The 18283-nt window shown below is 47.8% G+C and overlaps 1 protein-coding gene across 5 annotated transcripts in view; it reads right to left on the bottom strand.

The window, feature by feature from the left end:
- Window positions 1–2447: 2447 nt before the first annotated feature.
- The window catches only part of PIH1D2 (PIH1 domain containing 2), a 178280-nt gene continuing 162444 nt past the window's right edge, over window positions 2448–18283 (bottom strand). For all 5 annotated transcript variants that reach the window (XM_075328439.1, XM_075328436.1, XM_075328438.1 and 2 more), the window contains exon 6: window positions 2448–3204. In XM_075328439.1, the coding sequence (XP_075184554.1) occupies window positions 3070–3204 (135 nt within the window). In that variant the 3' untranslated portion in view covers window positions 2448–3069. The remainder of the gene's footprint in view (window positions 3205–18283) is intronic.

The following is an 18283-nucleotide window of genomic DNA, read 5'->3' as shown; positions in this document are numbered from 1 at the left end:
AAATAAGTGCTTTACTCGGCTTATTTGATGTCATAAAAGTCTGTTTAGAGAAATTGTCTCTCCAGTAAAGGAGACAAACTCTAGCACAGCGCCACCTATTGGAAGTAGCGATCCTAAAAGTCACAAGTGGATTTTCAACAATCCTTTGAAATATGACTCAGGATATATAAGCCAGATCAGAATCCCAATTTGCAGACACGGTGTTTCGGGGTGCTTGCCCCTCGTCAGTGCAAAGTATGGGGGTGTCTGATCTGGCTCATGTTTAGAGAAATACGTGCAAACGACGAAACAGTTCAAATACAAAGTAATGATGGCGGTGCTATTAACACTTCATGAACTTGGATTAATAAATTATGAGAACATAGGTTGGGAGAAAAAGATTAAAATCTGCAATATAACTCCCATTTTGCCGCAGAAATTGATAACGTTGAGGCTTTTAAAATCCAGACTACAATGTTTTTATTTTTGCACAGTGTAAGGCTATGTGCGCACGCTGCGGTTTTATCTTTGTGGTGACTACTTTGAACAGCGTTTTTGGCTTTAAAAAAAAACAAAACAAAAAAAACCCAAAAACACAGAAGTCCTCCACCAGTCAGGCCTCTACTGAAGTGAGCCACAGGATTAGCGCTGACGTTACTCAGATGATGTGCAGTGTCACCGCTGATCCCGCACAGCTCACTTCAGCCGCGGCCTGATTTGCGGTAACAGGTGCAGGACTCCAGTGCGAGATCAGCGGTGACTCCAGCCAGGTGATGTGCGGTGACAGCTGAAGTCACCACTGATCCCGCGCGGCTCACTTCACTTGCAGCCTGACCCTCACAGAGAGCGGTCATGCTCTATGGCCGCTCTGATTGTCAGATGTAGCAGAGCTGGATGTGTCATGGGACCTCATGTGGATTACGTCATACCTGGAGGAGTGTTTTAGGGGTTAATAAAGTGGTGAAAGGGGGATTTTTTTGTGTTTTATTTCAAATAAAGGATTTTTTGGGTGATTGTGTTTATTTACTTTCACTTACAGATTAGTGATGAGGGGATGTCTCAGATGCCTACGATCACTAAGCTAGGACTTAAAAGCAGCTGTGAGGTGCCATTAACTCCTTATTACCCTCATTGCCACCGCTTCAGGGCAATTGGGATGAGCCGGGAAAGTCCCGGGACTGTCGTATCAAATAGATGAGGCAATTCTGGGCGGCTGCTGGCTGATATTTTTAAGCTTGGGGGGGCTCCCAATATCGTAGGTCTCCCCAGCTGTTAGACTTTATCTTGACTGATTATCAAAATTGAGAGGACCGCACGTCTTTTTTTCTTTAATTTACTGTACGATACAGACCCACCTGTCATTGGATTTAGTCAGACAGCTATCACTCAGCATGGGGGGGGCGGGTCTGCCTTCAACCAATCACAGCCACTGATGAGCAGGGATGGAGTGAATATGTTATGAGCCTAATGAGAGGCCACGGGAGCAGTGTGACAGCCGCCTGGTGATCGGTGAGTATGTAGCGCTTGCTCCTACTCCTTTGCGCCAGATACTGCTCCCCGGATAAAGTCTATGGGGACCAGAATCTGGCCAAATACCAGGCCTCCAAAACGCAAAAAGAATTGACATTCTGCATCCTTGTGGTCACCACAAAAACGCAGCTAAGAAAAACTGCAATGTGCGGACAGCAAAATATGAAATCTCAGACTTTGCTGTGGAAGGAGATTCATGCAGTTTTCTAGAACAAAAATGCGCGCAAAAACGCAGCGTGCGCACACAGCCTTAAGGGGTTTATTCAGGTCTGGGGCACAGCTGCTTTTAGGCCCTGTGCTCTCGCTGTGTAGTTTTGACGCGTATTTTCAGAAATCTGCATGTCCATTGTGAAGCTAGCAAAGTGTATGAGAATTCAGAAGTGTTGTGCCCACATTGCTTATTTTTCCCTTGCGTATTTGGTGCAGAAAAAAAAAGAAATTTGCACCAAATACGCAAGGGAAAAACACTCAACATGGGCACAGCACTTCTGAATTCTCATAGACTTTGCTGGCTTCACAATGGACATGCAGATTTTGCGGCAGATTTCTGAAAATCTGCATCAAAATCAGCGTCAAAATATGCAGCGTGGGCACAGGCCCTTATAGTCTGCTGTGGATTTTCTATGTACAATGAGAATGTTTGCACCCATATGATTGCTGCAAACACTTTAACAAAACTCACATAGCGAGTGCATCGCATGAACACGGCCTAAGGCCCAGTGCACACGCTGTGCAGTTTTGAAGCATATTTTCAGAAATCTGCAGCAAAATCTGCATATCCATTGTGAAGCCAGAAAAGTCTATGAGAATTCAGAAGTGCTGAGTCCACGTTGCTTATTTTTCCCTTGCGTTTTTTTGGTGCAGAAAAAAAAGGAATCTGCACCAAATACGCAAAGGGAGAAATACTCAACGTGGGCACAGCACTTCTGAATTCTCAGACTTTGCGGGCTTCACAATGGACATGCAGATTTCTGAAAATACACATCAAAATCCGCACTGTGGGTACAGAGGCCAACGGTACATTTACACCAAGACTTTAGCTGTTAAATGATCGGATTGCCCCTTGCACTTTCTTGCGCACAGGACGATGCGCTGTCAAGACAGATTCATCAATCACCAAAAAGTTTTTTTTGTTTTGTTTTTTTTTTTAAGGATTAATAAGCATTTCACCAGATGAGTGACCACTCTGCTGCTGTCCGGCGAGTCATAGGCTCTTTGACAATTGTTCTGTCTATAAGACCATTCCCGATATCCTTCCAGTGTAAATTCCCCGATAGCCTCCTGTGCACACAGCCATGGCTCTAATCCTCAGCTATTCTGCTCCTTTAGCAGTCTCCATTTTGGGTTTTGTAATGGAGATCAGAACATGTTGCACTAAACTAATTGTAGAAAACATAATCACAGGGTGATAAGGGACGAAATCTGAACCATTGTTAATGCAGTATTCTTCAGCACGAGACGGCAGAGAAGCTGTGAACAAACCAGACATGAACACTCCACAGCCACCGGTCATTACGCCGAGGTCCGGGCATCATCCTGCAGATTGGGCCCCGGGTGCGGCTACAGTACAGACATGGAGACAGTCAGAATGCTGTTTGCTTTGTTGTACTTTGCAGTGACGCTATCTTCGTTCACCGACTCGGGAAGATCTAAGCACAGTCTGTACTTTCCAGGGACTTCAAGGAGCAAATCATCCTAGAAAATAAAACACAAAATATGTACCCATCACTACCACTCCATACATATCTAATAGAGATCTGAACACTGTGATTCGTATTCAGCCCCCTTCAGTCCTGATACCTCTAACATCCTGAGTGACCAGTTACCTCCAGCAGGCACCGGTGTGTGATTGCTTCTCAGTATAACTACAGCTGTTCTGTGAAGGCCTCAGAGGATTGTGTGAGAACATTAAAAATAAAACAGCAGCATGAAAACCAAGGAACACACCAGCCAGGTCAGGGATAAAAGTTGTCAAGAAATAATCATAATAATAATAATTTTATTCATTTATATAGCGCTATTAATTCCATAGCACTTTACATACATTGTGAGCCCCAATGGGGACAGTGTTGCCATTCTAGAGTCCCTATCTGTATGTCTTTGGAATGTGGGAGGAAACCGGAGTACCCGGAGGAAACCCACGCAAACACAGGGAGAACATGCAAACTCCTTGCAGATGGTGTCCTTGGTGGGATTTGAACCCAGGACCCCAGCGCTGCAAGACTGCAGTGCTAACCACTGAGCCACCGTGCAGTGAGGAAAGCAGAATTAGGAAATTTTATATAAAATGGGAGCAAATTTGTTCCTTTGGGGGGGTATTGCAACTTTTGGCCAATACCTCCCCAAAGGAACAAGTTCGTTTTCAGACTGCCAAAAGTTGCAATACCCCCCCCCCCAAAGGAACAAATTTGCTCCCAACAAATAGCCAAAAGTTGCAATACCCCCCCCCCCCCAAAGGAACAAATTTGCTCCCAAATAGCCAAAAGTTGCAATACCCCCCCAAAAGGAACAAATTCGCCTTCAGACGGCCAAAAGTTGCAATACCCCCCCAAAAGGAACAAATTCGCCTTCAGACGGCCAAAAGTTGCAATACCCCCCCCAAAGGAACAAATTTGCTCCCAAACGGCCAAAAGTTGCAAAACCCGCACAAAGGAACAAATTTGCTCCCAAATATCCAAAAGGTGCAATACCCCCCCAAAGGAACAAATTTCCTCCTAAACGGCCAAAAGTTGCAATACCCCCCCAAAGGAACAAATTTGCTCCCAAATGGCCAAAAGTTGCAATACCCCCCCAAAGGAACAAATTTGCTCCCAAATGGCCAAAAGTTGCAATACCCCCCAAAGGAACAAATTTGCTCCCAAATGGCCAAAAGTTGCAATATCCCCCAAAGGAACAAATTTGTTCACAAATGGCCAAAAGTTGCAATACCCTCCCAAAGGAACAAATTTCCTCCTAAACGGCCAAAAGTTGCAATACCCCCCCAAAGGAACAAATTTGCTCCCAAATGGCCAAAAGTTGCAATACCCCCCAAAGGAACAAATTTGCTCCCAAATGGCCAAAAGTTGCAATATCCCCCAAAGGAACAAATTTGTTCACAAATGGCCAAAAGTTGCAATACCCTCCCAAAGGAACAAATTTCCTCCTAAACGGCCAAAAGTTGCAATACCCCCCCAAAGGAACAAATTTGCTCCCAAATGGCCAAAAGTTGCAATACCCCCCCAAAGGAACAAATTTGCTCCCAAATGGCCAAAAGTTGCAATATCCCCCAAAGGAACAAATTTGCTCCCAAATAGCCAAAAGTTGCAATACCCCCCCCCCCCAAAGGAACAAATTCGCCTTCAGACGGCCAAAAGTTGCAATACCCCCCCCAAAAGGAACAAATTCGCCTTCTGACGGCCAAAAGTTGCAATACCCCCCCAAAGGAACAAATTCGCCTTCAGACGGCCAAAAGTTGCAATACCCCCCCAAAAGGAACAAATTTGCTCCCAAACGGCCAAAAGTTGCAAAACCCGCACAAAGGAACAAATTTGCTCCCAAATATCCAAAAGGTGCAATACCCCCCCCAAAGGAACAAATTTCCTCCTAAACGGCCAAAAGTTGCAATACCTCCCCAAAGGAACAAATTTGCTCCAAAATGGCCAAAAGTTGCAATACCCCCCCAAAGGAACAAATTTGCTCCCAAATGGCCAAAAGTTGCAATACCCCCCCAAAGGAACAAATTTGCTCCCAAATGGCCAAAAGTTGCAATATCCCCCAAAGGAACAAATTTGCTCCCAAATAGCCAAAAGTTGCAATACCCCCCCCCCCCCAAAGGAACAAATTCGCCTTCAGACGGCCAAAAGTTGCAATACCCCCCCCAAAAGGAACAAATTCGCCTTCTGACGGCCAAAAGTTGCAATACCCCCCCAAAGGAACAAATTTGCCTTCAGACGGCCAAAAGTTGCAATACCCCCCCAAAAGGAACAAATTTGCTCCCAAACGGCCAAAAGTTGCAAAACCCGCACAAAGGAACAAATTTGCTCCCAAATATCCAAAAGGTGCAATACCCCCCCCAAAGGAACAAATTTCCTCCTAAACGGCCAAAAGTTGCAATACCTCCCCAAAGGAACAAATTTGCTCCCAAATGGCCAAAAGTTGCAATACCCCCCCAAAGGAACAAATTTGCTCCCAAATGGCCAAAAGTTGCAATACCCCCCCAAAGGAACAAATTTGCTCCCAAATGGCCAAAAGTTGCAATATCCCCCAAAGGAACAAATTTGTTCACAAATGGCCAAAAGTTGCAATACCCTCCCAAAGGAACAAATTTGCTCCCAAATGGCCAAAAGTTGCAATATCCCCCAAAGGAACAAATTTGCTCCCAAATAGCCAAAAGTTGCAATACCCCCCCCCCAAAGGACCAAATTCGCCTTCAGACGGCCAAAAGTTGCAATACCCCCCCCAAAAGGAACAAATTCGCCTTCAGACGGCCAAAAGTTGCAATACCCCCCCAAAGGAACAAATTCGCCTTCAGACGGCCAAAAGTTGCAAAACCCGCACAAAGGAACAAATTTGCTCCCAAATATCCAAAAGGTGCAATACCCCCCCCAAAGGAACAAATTTCCTCCTAAACGGCCAAAAGTTGCAATACCCCCCCAAAGGAACAAATTTGCTCCCAAATGGCCAAAAGTTGCAATACCCCCCCAAAGGAACAAATTTGCTCCCAAATGGCCAAAAGTTGCAATATCCCCCAAAGGAACAAATTTGTTCACAAATGGCCAAAAGTTGCAATACCCCCCCAAAGGAACAAATTTCCTCCCAAACGGCCAAAAGTTGCAATACTCCCCCAAAGGAACAAATTTGCTTCCAAACGGCCAAAAGTTACAATACCCCCCCAAAGGAACAAATTTGCTACCAAATGCCCAAAAGTTGCAATACCCCCCCAAAGGAACAAATTTGTTCACAAATGGCCAAAAGTTGCAATACTCCCCAAAAGGAACAAATTTGTTCACAAATGGCCAAAAGTTGCAATACCCCCCCAAAGGAACAAATTTGCTACCAAATGCCCAAAAGTTGCAATACCCCCCCAAAGGAACAAATTCACCTCCAAACGGCCAAAAGTTGCACTACCCCCCCAAAGGAACAAATTTGTTCACAAATGGCCAAAAGTTGCAATACTCCCCAAAAGGAACAAATTTGTTCACAAATGGCCAAAAGTTGCAATACCCCCCCAAAGGAACAAATTTGCTACCAAATGCCCAAAAGTTGCAATACCCCCCCAAAGGAACAAATTCACCTCCAAACGGCCAAAAGTTGCACTACCCCCCCAAAGGAACAAATTTGTTCACAAATGGCCAAAAAAGAGAATTTTGTTTACTTACCGTAAATTCTTTTTCTTGTAGTTCAGACATGGGAGACCCAAACCATGGGTGTATAGCTAGCGCCTCCGGAGGACACACAAAGTACTACACTCAAACGTGTAGCTCCTCCCTCCGGGCTATATACACCCCCTGGATGACAATCTACCCAGTTCAGTGCAAAAGCTGAAGGAGGACATCCACCCATAAGTAGAGATAGAGTCAAACTCGGCAAAACCAGAACTCTGTCTACTAACAACAGCCGGTGAAACACACGGAACAAAAAAACTGCCAACAGGCAACAGGGAGGGTGCTGGGTCTCCCATGTCGGAACTACAAGAAAAAGAATTTACGGTAAGTAAACAAAATTCTCTTTTTCTTTATCGTTCCTTCCATGGGAGACCCAAACCATGGGACGTTCCAAAGCAGTCCATGGGTGGGAAATAAACCAAACTGAGAAGTAGGCAAAACCTAACTTCACAAGTGGGCGACAGCCGCCTGAAGGATGCGTCTGCCCAAGCTCGCATCTGCCGAAGCATGAGCATGCACTTGGTAGTGCTTCGAAAAAGTGTGCAGACTGGACCAAGTGGCAGCCTGACAGACCTGCTGAGCCGTAGCCTGGTGCCTGAAAGCCCAGGAGGCACCGACAGCTCTGGTCGAGTGCGCCTTAATCCCCGGCGGGGGAGGCACCTGAGAACACTGGTAGGCATCGGCAATAGCCGACCTAACCCAACGAGCCAGGGTCGGTTTAGAAGCAGAGAGACCCTTGCGCTGACCCGTGGTTAGCACAAAAAGTGAGGTGCACCGCCGAAAAACGGCGGTGCGTGACAAATAGATTCGGAGCGCCCACACCAAATCCAAGGTGTGCAACGCCTTCTCAAAGCGATGCACAGGGGCCGGACAAAGAGAGGGCAATGAAATGTCCTGGTTAAGGTGGAAGGAAGACACCACCTTAGGGAGAAAGTCCGGAGTCGGACAAAGAACCACCTTGTCTTGGTGAAACACCAAAAAGGGGGATTCTGAAGAAAGCGCAGCCAAATCAGAAACTCTCCTGAGAGAAGTTATGGCTACTAGAAAGACAACTTTCTGTGAAAGTCTAGACAAAGGAACCTCCCTGAGAGGCTCAAAAGGGGGTTTCTGTAAGGCCGTGAGGACCAGATTAAGGTCCCAGGGATCCAAGGGTCGCCGGTAAGGAGGGATGATGTGAGATGCGCCCTGCATGAAGGTGCGCACCTGAGCCAGTCGGGCGATACGCCGCTGGAACAATACCGACAAAGCCGACACCTGTCCCTTGAGGGAATTGAGGGACAGACCTAACTGTAGACCTGACTGTAGAAAAGACAGGATGGTCGGCAAGGAGAACGGCCAAGGAGCATGGCCGGAAGAGCGACACCAGGACAGGAAAATTCTCCAAGTCCTGTGGTAAATCTTGGCCGAGGAAGACTTCCGAGCCTGAGTCATGGTGGAGATGACCTCAGAGGGAATGCCTGAAGCCGTCAGGATCCAGGACTCAAGAGCCACGCCGTCAATCTGAGAGCCGCAGAATTCTGGCGGAAGAACGGACCTTGAGAGAGAAGGTCTGGGCGGTCCGGGAGATGCCACGGCACCTCTACGGACAGACGGAGCAGGTCTGGGTACCAAGCTCGCCTGGGCCAGTCCGGAGCAATGAGTATGACTCGACGGCCCTCCATTCTGATCTTGCGCAGAACCCTGGGCAAGAGCGCTAGAGGGGGAAACACGTAGGCCAGACGGAACTGAGACCAATCTTGAACAAGTGCGTCTGCTGCGAAGGCTTGAGGATCGTGGGAGCGAGCCACGTAAACCGGAACCTTGTTGTTGTGCCGGGAAGCCATTAGATCCACTTCCAGAGTGCCCCACTTGCGGCAGATTGATCTGAACACTGACGGATGCAGGGCCCACTCGCCGCCGTCCACGGTTTGACGGCTGAGATAATCGGCCTCCCAGTTTTCCACGCCTGGGATGTGGACTGCGGATATGGTGGACTTGGAGTCCTCCGTCCACTGGAGGATTCGTTGAACCTCCAACATCGCCAGACGGCTGTGAGTTCCGCCCTGGTGATTGATGTAGGCAACCGCTGTCGCGTTGTCCGACTGGACCCGAATGTGCTTGCCCGCCAACAGGTGGTGAAAGTCTAGGAAAGCTAGAAACACAGCTCTGATCTCCAGCACATTGATCGGGAGGGCTGATTCGGACGGAGTCCAAGTGCCCTGTGCTCGGTGATGGAGAAATACCGCTCCCCAACCGGAGAGGCTGGCATCCGTGGTGAGGATCACCCAGGACGGAGTCAGGAAGGAGCGTCCCTGTGACAGGGAGAGGGGCTGAAGCCACCACTGAAGGGAGTTCCTGGCCTGTGATGACAGAGCCACCAGCCTGTCCAGGGAAGAGATCCGCTTGTCCCAACAGCGGAGAATGTCCAGCTGCAAGGGACGCAGATGGAACTGGGCAAAGGGAACCGCTTCCATGGACGCCACCATCTGACCCAGCACCTGCATGAGGTGTCTGATGGAATGACGGCGGTGCCTCAGCAGAGAGCGCACCGCCAGACGGAGGGACTGCTGTTTGACTAAGGGCAACTTGACAAGTGCCGGCAGAGTCTCGAATTGCATCCCTAGGTACATAAGTACCTGGGTCGGGGTCAGAGTGGACTTGGGCAGGTTGACAAGCCACCCGAACTGAACTAGCGTGGCTACAGTGAGAGAGACACTCCGCTGGCAGTCTACACTGGATGAGGCCTTGACTAGAAGGTCGTCCAGGTAAGGAATCACTGCCAATCCCTGGAGGTGCAGGACCGCAACCACTGCTGCCATGACCTTGGTGAACACTCGAGGGGCCGTGGCTAAGCCAAAGGGAAGAGCCACGAACTGGAAATGTTCCTCTCCGATTGCAAAACGTAGCCAACGCTGGTGTGAGACCGCAATAGGCACATGCAGATAGGCATCTCTGATGTCGATGGATGCCAGAAAATCTCCTTGGGTCATTGAGGCAATGACCGATCTCAGAGATTCCATGCAAAAGTGCCGCACCTGAACATGCTTGTTGAGAAGCTTGAGATCCAGGATGGGTCGGAAGGAACCGTCCTTTTTGGGAACTAGAAAGAGGTTTGAGTAGAAACCGCTGAACCGTTCCCGGGCGGGGACCGGAACAATTACGCCGTTGGCCTGCAGGGATGCCACGGCCTGAGAGAAGGCGGCGGCTTTGGAGCAGCGGGGGGTAGACAGAAAAAATCTGTTTGGCGGGCTGGAAGAAAATGGTATCCTGTAGCCGTGGGTGATGATATCCCGCACCCACTGATCGGAGACGTGTTGCAACCACACGTCGCCAAAGTGGGAGAGCCTGCCACCGACCAAGGACTTTGCTGGCGCGGCCAGATAGTCACGAGGAGGCTGCCTTAGTGGCAGCGGCTCCTCCGGTCTTTTGGGGACGCGGCTTCGTGCGCCAGCTGGGTTTTCGATCCTTGGCTGCGTTAGTGGACGAGGCTGAGGGCTTAGAGGATGACCAGTTAGAGGAACGAAAGGAACGAAACCTCGATTGGTTCCTGCCCTGGACAGGTTTCTTGGCTTTAGCTTGTGGCAAGGAAGTACTCTTCCCGCCAGTAGCTTCCTTAATTATGTCATCCAGCTGTTCCCCAAACAGCCGTGACCCAGTAAAAGGGAGACTCGCAAGGTACTTCTTAGAGGAAGCGTCTGCTTTCCACTCTCGAAGCCACAAGATCCTGCGGATCGCGAGGGAGTTAGCGGAGGCCACCGCCGTGCGGTGAGAAGCCTCCAGGATGGCAGACATGGCGTAGGATGTAAAAGCCGAAGCTTGAGAAGTTAAGGCATCCATCTCAGGAATAGAGTCCCTGGAGAGAGAATGAATCTCCGCCAGGGAGGCAGAGACTGCCTTAAGAGCCCACACTGCCGCAAAAGACGGGGAGAACGAGGCTCCTGCCGCCTCAAATACAGACTTGGCCAGAAGGTCAACCTGGCGGTCAGTGGGGTCCTTAAGAGAAGTGCCGTCAGCCACAGCTACGACTGTGCGGGCTGAGATTCTGGACACTGGAGGGTCTACCTTTGGGGACAGAGCCCAGTCCTTAACCACCTCCGGTGGAAAAGGGAAACGGTCATCTGAACTACGCTTCGGAAAACGTTTGTCAGGACAGGCCCTGGGCTTGTTAACAGTGGTGTGAAAGCTGGAGTGGTTAAAAAACATACTCCTAGGTTTCTTAGGAGAGGTAAACTGGTGTACCTCTACCAGAGAGGGTTGTTCCTCTGACTCTTGTGGGTTGAGGTTCAGTACGGAGTTAATGGACGCAATCAAGTCACTAACATCCGTATCACCCTCAGACAAGTCAATGGGGTACATAGAGGCAGTGTCTGAGCCCACAGTAAGTGAATCCTCCTCGCCCTGCACCTCGGCTTGTGAATCAGAGCCGTGGGACGAGGAAGGAGAAGGGTCCCTGCGTCTCCGTTTAAGGGGACGGGGTCCTAGGACCTGCTCTGAGAGCGCTGCAGAGCTAGGAGCAGCAGAAGCACCCTGGGACGGGGGCTGATGCATAGACAGCAGTGTCCGGGACAGCTGCCCCATGGAGTCGGCAAAAGACTTGGAAATAGCTTGTGAAAAGGATGCTACCCAAGCCGGGGGTTCAGCCACCGGGGCCGGAGCAGCCGGAGGGACCCCTGCGGAGGCTCCAGGCTGAGACACAACCACGTTAGCACAGGCATCACAATGTGGGTATGTGCTTGGCTCGGGCAGAATGAGCTTACACGCAGTGCATATAGCATACATGTTTGCAGCCTTGCTCCTAGTGACAGACATGCTGCTGAGGAGAAAGTTCTGCAGCCAGAATACACTCCTGTTGAATGTCCTGAGAGTGTAATAAAAGTCCACAACCAGAGGTTGTGGCTTACCAGCCCTGCTCTCTGTGTGCCCTCCGGATTTCACCGCTCCCCTGTGAAGTGTCAGCCTTCCTGACAGTATGCAGCTGCAGCATCCAGCGCCTTCCAGTGAAAGAACGCTGAAAAAATGGCGCTGGGAGAAGGAGGGGGGGCGTGTATAAGCCCAGGAGCGGGAAAAACGGAGAGCAGAGAGATACAGGGAGGTAGACAGGGGAGGGAACATCTCCCTAGAGAGGAGTGCCCTCCCCTCTGCTGGTCGGGCGGTGGGCGGCGCTGTATGCAAAACATGCAGAGAAGCCAAAAACGAAACTAGGCCCAAACTGAAGCAGGGGCCTAGATTTTAAAATGCGGCCGACGAGCAGGCACCTTCGGCGCGGTTCTCATGGGAAATTCCCAGAACCGGCCGAAATTTACAGTAACGCTAAAGCACATACTGTCCCCCTAATAAAAGTACCCGGGACCCCTGAAAAAACGTCTCAATACTTAGCTTTGAGACGCAGGGCCATGTCCCTGGAGAGGGGGGTAAATGCTCCTTCCAGCAGGGACCAGACAGGGCTGTGGATGGAGACCGGTCTTCTGCAAGCAGAGAGGACCGTGATGGCTCCCACTTCAACCCAGAGCCTCTTAGAGGATGTGAAGGAGCGCGGCATGTGAAGGCTCCAGCCTTATAAGTCAACCTTAACAGCACCACCGACAGAGTGGGGTGTGAAGGGACATGCCGGGAGTCCAGACTGGACCCGCTTTTCTTCCAAATCTTTAAAATTAAAATAAAAAATGAAAAAAATATCAGAGAATGAAAGTGTGTGTGATCCTCCTGGAACACAAAGCGTTGAACTGGGTAGATTGTCATCCAGGGGGTGTATATAGCCCGGAGGGAGGAGCTACACGTTTGAGTGTAGTACTTTGTGTGTCCTCCGGAGGCGCTAGCTATACACCCATGGTTTGGGTCTCCCATGGAAGGAACGATAAAGAAAGTTGCAATACTCCCCAAAAGGAACAAATTTGTTCACAAATGGCCAAAAGTTGCAATACCCCCCCAAAGGAACAAATTTGCTACCAAATGCCCAAAAGTTGCAATACCCCCCCAAAGGAACAAATTCACCTCCAAACGGCTAAAAGTTGCAATACCCCCCTAAAGGAACAAATTTGCTTCCAAACGGCCAAAAGTTGCAATACCCCCCAAAGGAACAAATTTCCTCCCAAAACGGCCAAAAGGTGCAATACCCCCCAAAGGAACAAATTTGCTTCCAAACGGCCAAAAGTTGCAATACCCCCCAAAGGAACAAATTCGCCTTCAGACGGCCAAAAGTTGCAATACCCCCCCAAAAAAACAAATTCACCTCCAAACGGCCAAAAGTTGCAATACTCCCCCAAAGGAACAAATTAGCCTTCAGACAGCCAAAAGTTGCAATACCCCCCCCCCCAAAAAGAACAAATTCGTCCTTCAGACTGCCAAAAGTTGCAATGCCCCCCTAAAGGAACAAATTTGCTCCCAAATGGCCAAAAGTTGCAATACCCCCCCAAAAGGAACAAATTTGCCTTCAGACGGCCAAAAGTTGCAATACCCCCCCAAAAAAAAAAATTCACCTCCAAACGGCCAAAAGTTGCAATACCCCCCAAAAGGAACACATTTCCTCCCAAATGGCCAAAGGTTGCAATACCCCCTCAAAGGAACAAATTTGTTCACAAATGGCCAAAAGTTGCAATACTACCCCATAGGAACAAATTAGCCTTCAGATGGCCAAAAGTTGCAATACCCCCCCCAAAGGAACAAATTCACCTCCAAACGGCCAAAAGTTGCAATACCTCTTCCAAAAGGAACAAATTTGTTCTGAAATGGCCAAAAGTTCAATACCTCCCCAAAGGAACAAATTTGCTCACAAATATCCAAAAGTTGCAATACCCCCCCAAAGGAACAAATTTCCTCCCAAACGGCCAAAAGGTGCAATACCCCCCAAAGGAACAAATTTGCTTCCAAACGGCCAAAAGTTGCAATACCCCCCAAAGAAACAAATTCACCTTCAGACGGCCAAAAGTTGCAATACCCCCCCCCCCCCTCGGAACAAATTTGTTCACAAATGGCCAAAAGTTGCAATACCCCCCAAAAGGAACAAATTTGTTCACAAATGGCCAAAAGTTGCAATACCCTCCCAAAGGAACAAATTCGCCTTCAGACGGCCAAACGTTGCAATACCCCCCAAAAGGAACAAATTTGTTCACAAATGGCCAAAAGTTGCAATACCCCCCCAAAGGAACAAATTTGTTCACAAATGGCCAAAAGTTGCAATACCCCCTGAAAGTGACAAATTCACCTCCAAACGGCCAAAAGTTGCAATACCTCCTCCAAAGGAACAAATTTGCTCCCAAATGGCCAAAAGTTGCAATACCCCCCAAAGGAACAAATTCGCTCCCAAATGGCCAAAAGTTGCAATACCCCCCCAAAGAAACAAATTCACCTTCAGACGGCCAAAAGTTGCAATACCCCCCCCAAAGGAACAAATTTGTTCACAAATGGCCAAAAGTTGCAATACCCCCCAAAAGGAACAAATTTACCTGCAAACGGCCAAAAGTTGCAATACTCCCCCAAAGGAACAAATTCGCTCCCAAATGGCCAAAAGTTGCAATACCCCCTGAAAGTGACAAATTCACCTCCAAACGGCCAAAAGTTGCAATACCTCCTCCAAAGGAACAAATTTGCTCCCAAATGGCCAAAAGTTGCAATACCCCCCAAAGGAACAAATTCACTCCCAAATGGCCAAAAGTTGCAATACCCCCCCAAAGAAACAAATTCACCTTCAGACGGCCAAAAGTTGCAATACCCCCCCCAAAGGAACAAATTTGTTCACAAATGGCCAAAAGTTGCAATACCCCCCAAAAGGAACAAATTTGTTCACAAATGGCCAAAAGTTGCAATACCCCCCAAAAGGAACAAATTTGTTCACAAATGGCCAAAAGTTGCAAAACCCCCCCAAAGGAACAAATTTGCTCCCAAATGGCCAAAAGTTGCAACACTCCTCCAAAGGAACAAATTCACCTCAAATCGGCCAAAAGTTGCAATACCCCCCCAAAGGAACAAATTTCCTCCCAAACGGCCAAAAGTTGCAATACTCCCCCAAAGGAACAAATTTGCTTCCAAACGGCCAAAAGTTACAATACCCCCCAAAAGGAACAAATTTGCTACCAAATGCCCAAAAGTTGCAATACCCCCCCAAAGGAACAAATTCACCTCCAAACGGCCAAAAGTTGCAATACCCCCCCAAAGGAACAAATTTGTTCACAAATGGCCAAAAGTTGCAATACCCCCAAAAGGAACAAATTAGCCTTCAGATGGCCAAAAGTTGCAATACCCCCCCAAAGGAACAAATTTGTTCACAAATGGCCAAAAGTTGCAATACCCCCCCAAAGGAACAAATTTGTTCACAAATGGCCAAAAGTTGCAATACCCCCCCAAAGGAACAAATTTGTTCACAAATGGACAAAAGTTGCAATACCCCCCCAAAGAAACAAATTTGTTCACAAATGGCCAAAAGTTGCAATACCCCCCAAAGGAACAAATTAGCCTTCAGACAGCCAAAAGTTGCAATACCCCCCCCAAAAGGAACAAATTTGCTCCCAAATATCCAAAAGGTGCAATACCCCCCAAAGGAACAAATCACCTCCAAACGGCCAAAAGTTGCAATACCCCCCCAAAAGGAACAAATTTGCCTTCAGACGGCCAAAAGTTGCAATACCCCCCCAAAAAAACAAATTCAACTCCAAACGGCTAAACGTTGCAATACCCCCTCCAAAGGAACAAATTTGTTCTGAAATGGCCAAAAGTTCAATACCACTCCAAAGGAACAAATTTGCTCACAAATATCCAAAAGTTGCAATACCCCCCCAAAGGAACAAATTTCCTCCCAAAACGGCCAAAAGGTGCAATACCCCCCAAAGGAACAAATTTGTTCACAAATGGCCAAAAGTTGCAATACCCCCCCAAAGGAACAAATTGGTTCACAAATGGCCAAAAGTTGCAATACCCCCCCCAAAGGAACAAATTCGTCCTTCAGACTGCCAAAAGTTGCAATGCCCCCCTAAAGGAACAAATTTGCTCCCAAATGGCCGAAAGTTGCAATACCCCCCCCCAAAAAGAACAAATTTGCTCCCAAATATCCAAAAGGTGCAATACCCCCCAAAGGAACAAATCACCTCCAAACGGCCAAAAGTTGCAATACCCCCCCAAAAAGGAACAAATTTGCCTTCAGACGGCCAAAAGTTGCAATACCCCCCCCAAAAAAACAAATTCACCTCCAAACGGCCAAAAGTTGCAATATCCCCCCAAAGGAACAAATTTGCTCCTAAATGGCCAAAGGTTGCAATACCCCCTCAAAGGAACAAATTTGTTCAAAAATGGCCAAAAGTTGCAATACCCCCCCCAAAGGAACAAATTTGTTCACAAATGGCCAAAAGTTGCAATACCCCCCAAAAGGAACAAATTTGTTCACAAATGGCCAAAAGTTGCAATACGCCCCCAAAGGAACAAATTCGCCTTCAGATGGCCAAAAGTTGCAATACCCCCCCAAAGGAACAAATTCACCTCCAAACGGCCAAAAGTTGCAACCCCCCCCCAAAGGAACAAATTCGCCTTCAGAATGCCAAAAGTTTCAAAACCACCCCAAAAGAACAAATTTGCTCCCAAATAGCCATAAGTTGCAATACCCCCCAAAAGGAACAAATTAGCCTTCAGATGGCCAAAAGTTGCAATACCCCCCCCAAAAGAACAAATTAGCCTTCAGACAGCGAAAAGTTGCAATGCCCCCCCAAAGGAACAAATTCACCTCCAAACGGCCAAACGTTGCAATACCCCCTCCAAAGGAACAAATTTGTTCTGAAATGGCCAAAAGTTCAATACCTCCCCAAAGGAACAAATTCACCTCCAAACGGCCAAAAGTTGCAATACCTCCTCCAAAAGGAACAAATTTGTTTTGAAATAGCCAAAAGTTCAATACCTCCATAAAGGAACAAATTTGCTCACAAATATCCAAAAGTTGCAATACCCCCCCAAAGGAACAAATTTCCTCCCAAACGGCCAAAAGGTGCAATACCCCCTAAAGGAACAAATTTGCTTCCAAACGGCCAAAAGTTGCAATACCCCCCCAAAGAAACAAATTCACCTTCAGACGGCCAAAAGTTTCAATACCCGCCCCCAGGAACAAATTTGTTCACAAATGGCCAAAAGTTGCAATACCCTCCCAAAGGAACAAATTCGCCTTCAGACGGCCAAACGTTGCAATACCCCCCAAAAGGAACAAATGTGTTCACAAATGGCCAAAAGTTGCAATACCCCCCCAAAGGAACAAATTTGTTCACAAATGGCCAAAAGTTGCAATACCCTCCCAAATGGCCAAAAGTTGCAATACCCCCCCAAAGGAACAAATTTGCTCCCAAATGGCCAAAAGTTGCAATACCCCCCCAAAGGAACAAATTTGCTCCCAAATGGCCAAAAGTTGCAATACCCCCTGAAAGTGACAATTCACCTCCAAACGGCCAAAAGTTGCAATACCTCCTCCAAAGGAACAAATTTGCTCCCAAATGGCCAAAAGTTGCAATACCCCCCCAAAGAAACAAATTCACCTTCAGACGGCCAAAAGTTGCAATACCCCCCCCCCCAAAGGAACAAATTTGTTCAGAAATGGCCAAAAGTTGCAATACCCCCCAAAAGGAACAAATTTGTTCAGAAATGGCCAAAAGTTGCAATACCCCCCAAAAGGAACAAATTTGTTCACAAATGGCCAAAAGTTGCAATACCCCCCCAAAGGAACAAATTTCCTCCCAACGGCCAAAAGTTGCAATACTCCCCCAAAGGAACAAATTTGCTTCCAGACGGCCAAAAGTTGCAATACCCCCCCCCAAAGGAACAAATTTGTTCAGAAATGGCCAAAAGTTGCAATACCCCCCAAAAGGAACAAATTTGTTCACAAATGGCCAAAAGTTGCAATACCCCCCAAAAGGAACAAATTTGTTCACAAATGGCCAAAAGTTGCAATACCCCCCCAAAGGAACAAATTTCCTCCCAAACGGCCAAAAGTTGCAATACGCCCCCAAAGGAACAAATTCGCCTTCAGATGGCCAAAAGTTGCAATACCCCCCCAAAGGAACAAATTCACCTCCAAACGGCCAAAAGTTGCAACCCCCCCCCAAAGGAACAAATTCGCCTTCAGAATGCCAAAAGTTTCAAAACCACCCCAAAAGAACAAATTTGCTCCCAAATAGCCATAAGTTGCAATACCCCCCAAAAGGAACAAATTAGCCTTCAGATGGCCAAAAGTTGCAATACCCCCCCCAAAAGAACAAATTAGCCTTCAGACAGCGAAAAGTTGCAATGCCCCCCCAAAGGAACAAATTCACCTCCAAACGGCCAAACGTTGCAATACCCCCTCCAAAGGAACAAATTTGTTCTGAAATGGCCAAAAGTTCAATACCTCCCCAAAGGAACAAATTCACCTCCAAACGGCCAAAAGTTGCAATACCTCCTCCAAAAGGAACAAATTTGTTTTGAAATAG

This window comes from Anomaloglossus baeobatrachus, chromosome 11 (assembly GCF_048569485.1).
Source record: "Anomaloglossus baeobatrachus isolate aAnoBae1 chromosome 11, aAnoBae1.hap1, whole genome shotgun sequence".
In the NCBI taxonomy this organism is placed as follows: Eukaryota; Metazoa; Chordata; class Amphibia; order Anura; family Aromobatidae; genus Anomaloglossus; species Anomaloglossus baeobatrachus.
The sequence above is the reverse complement of the archived record's forward strand: the minus strand, read 5'-3'. Positions and strand labels throughout refer to the sequence as shown.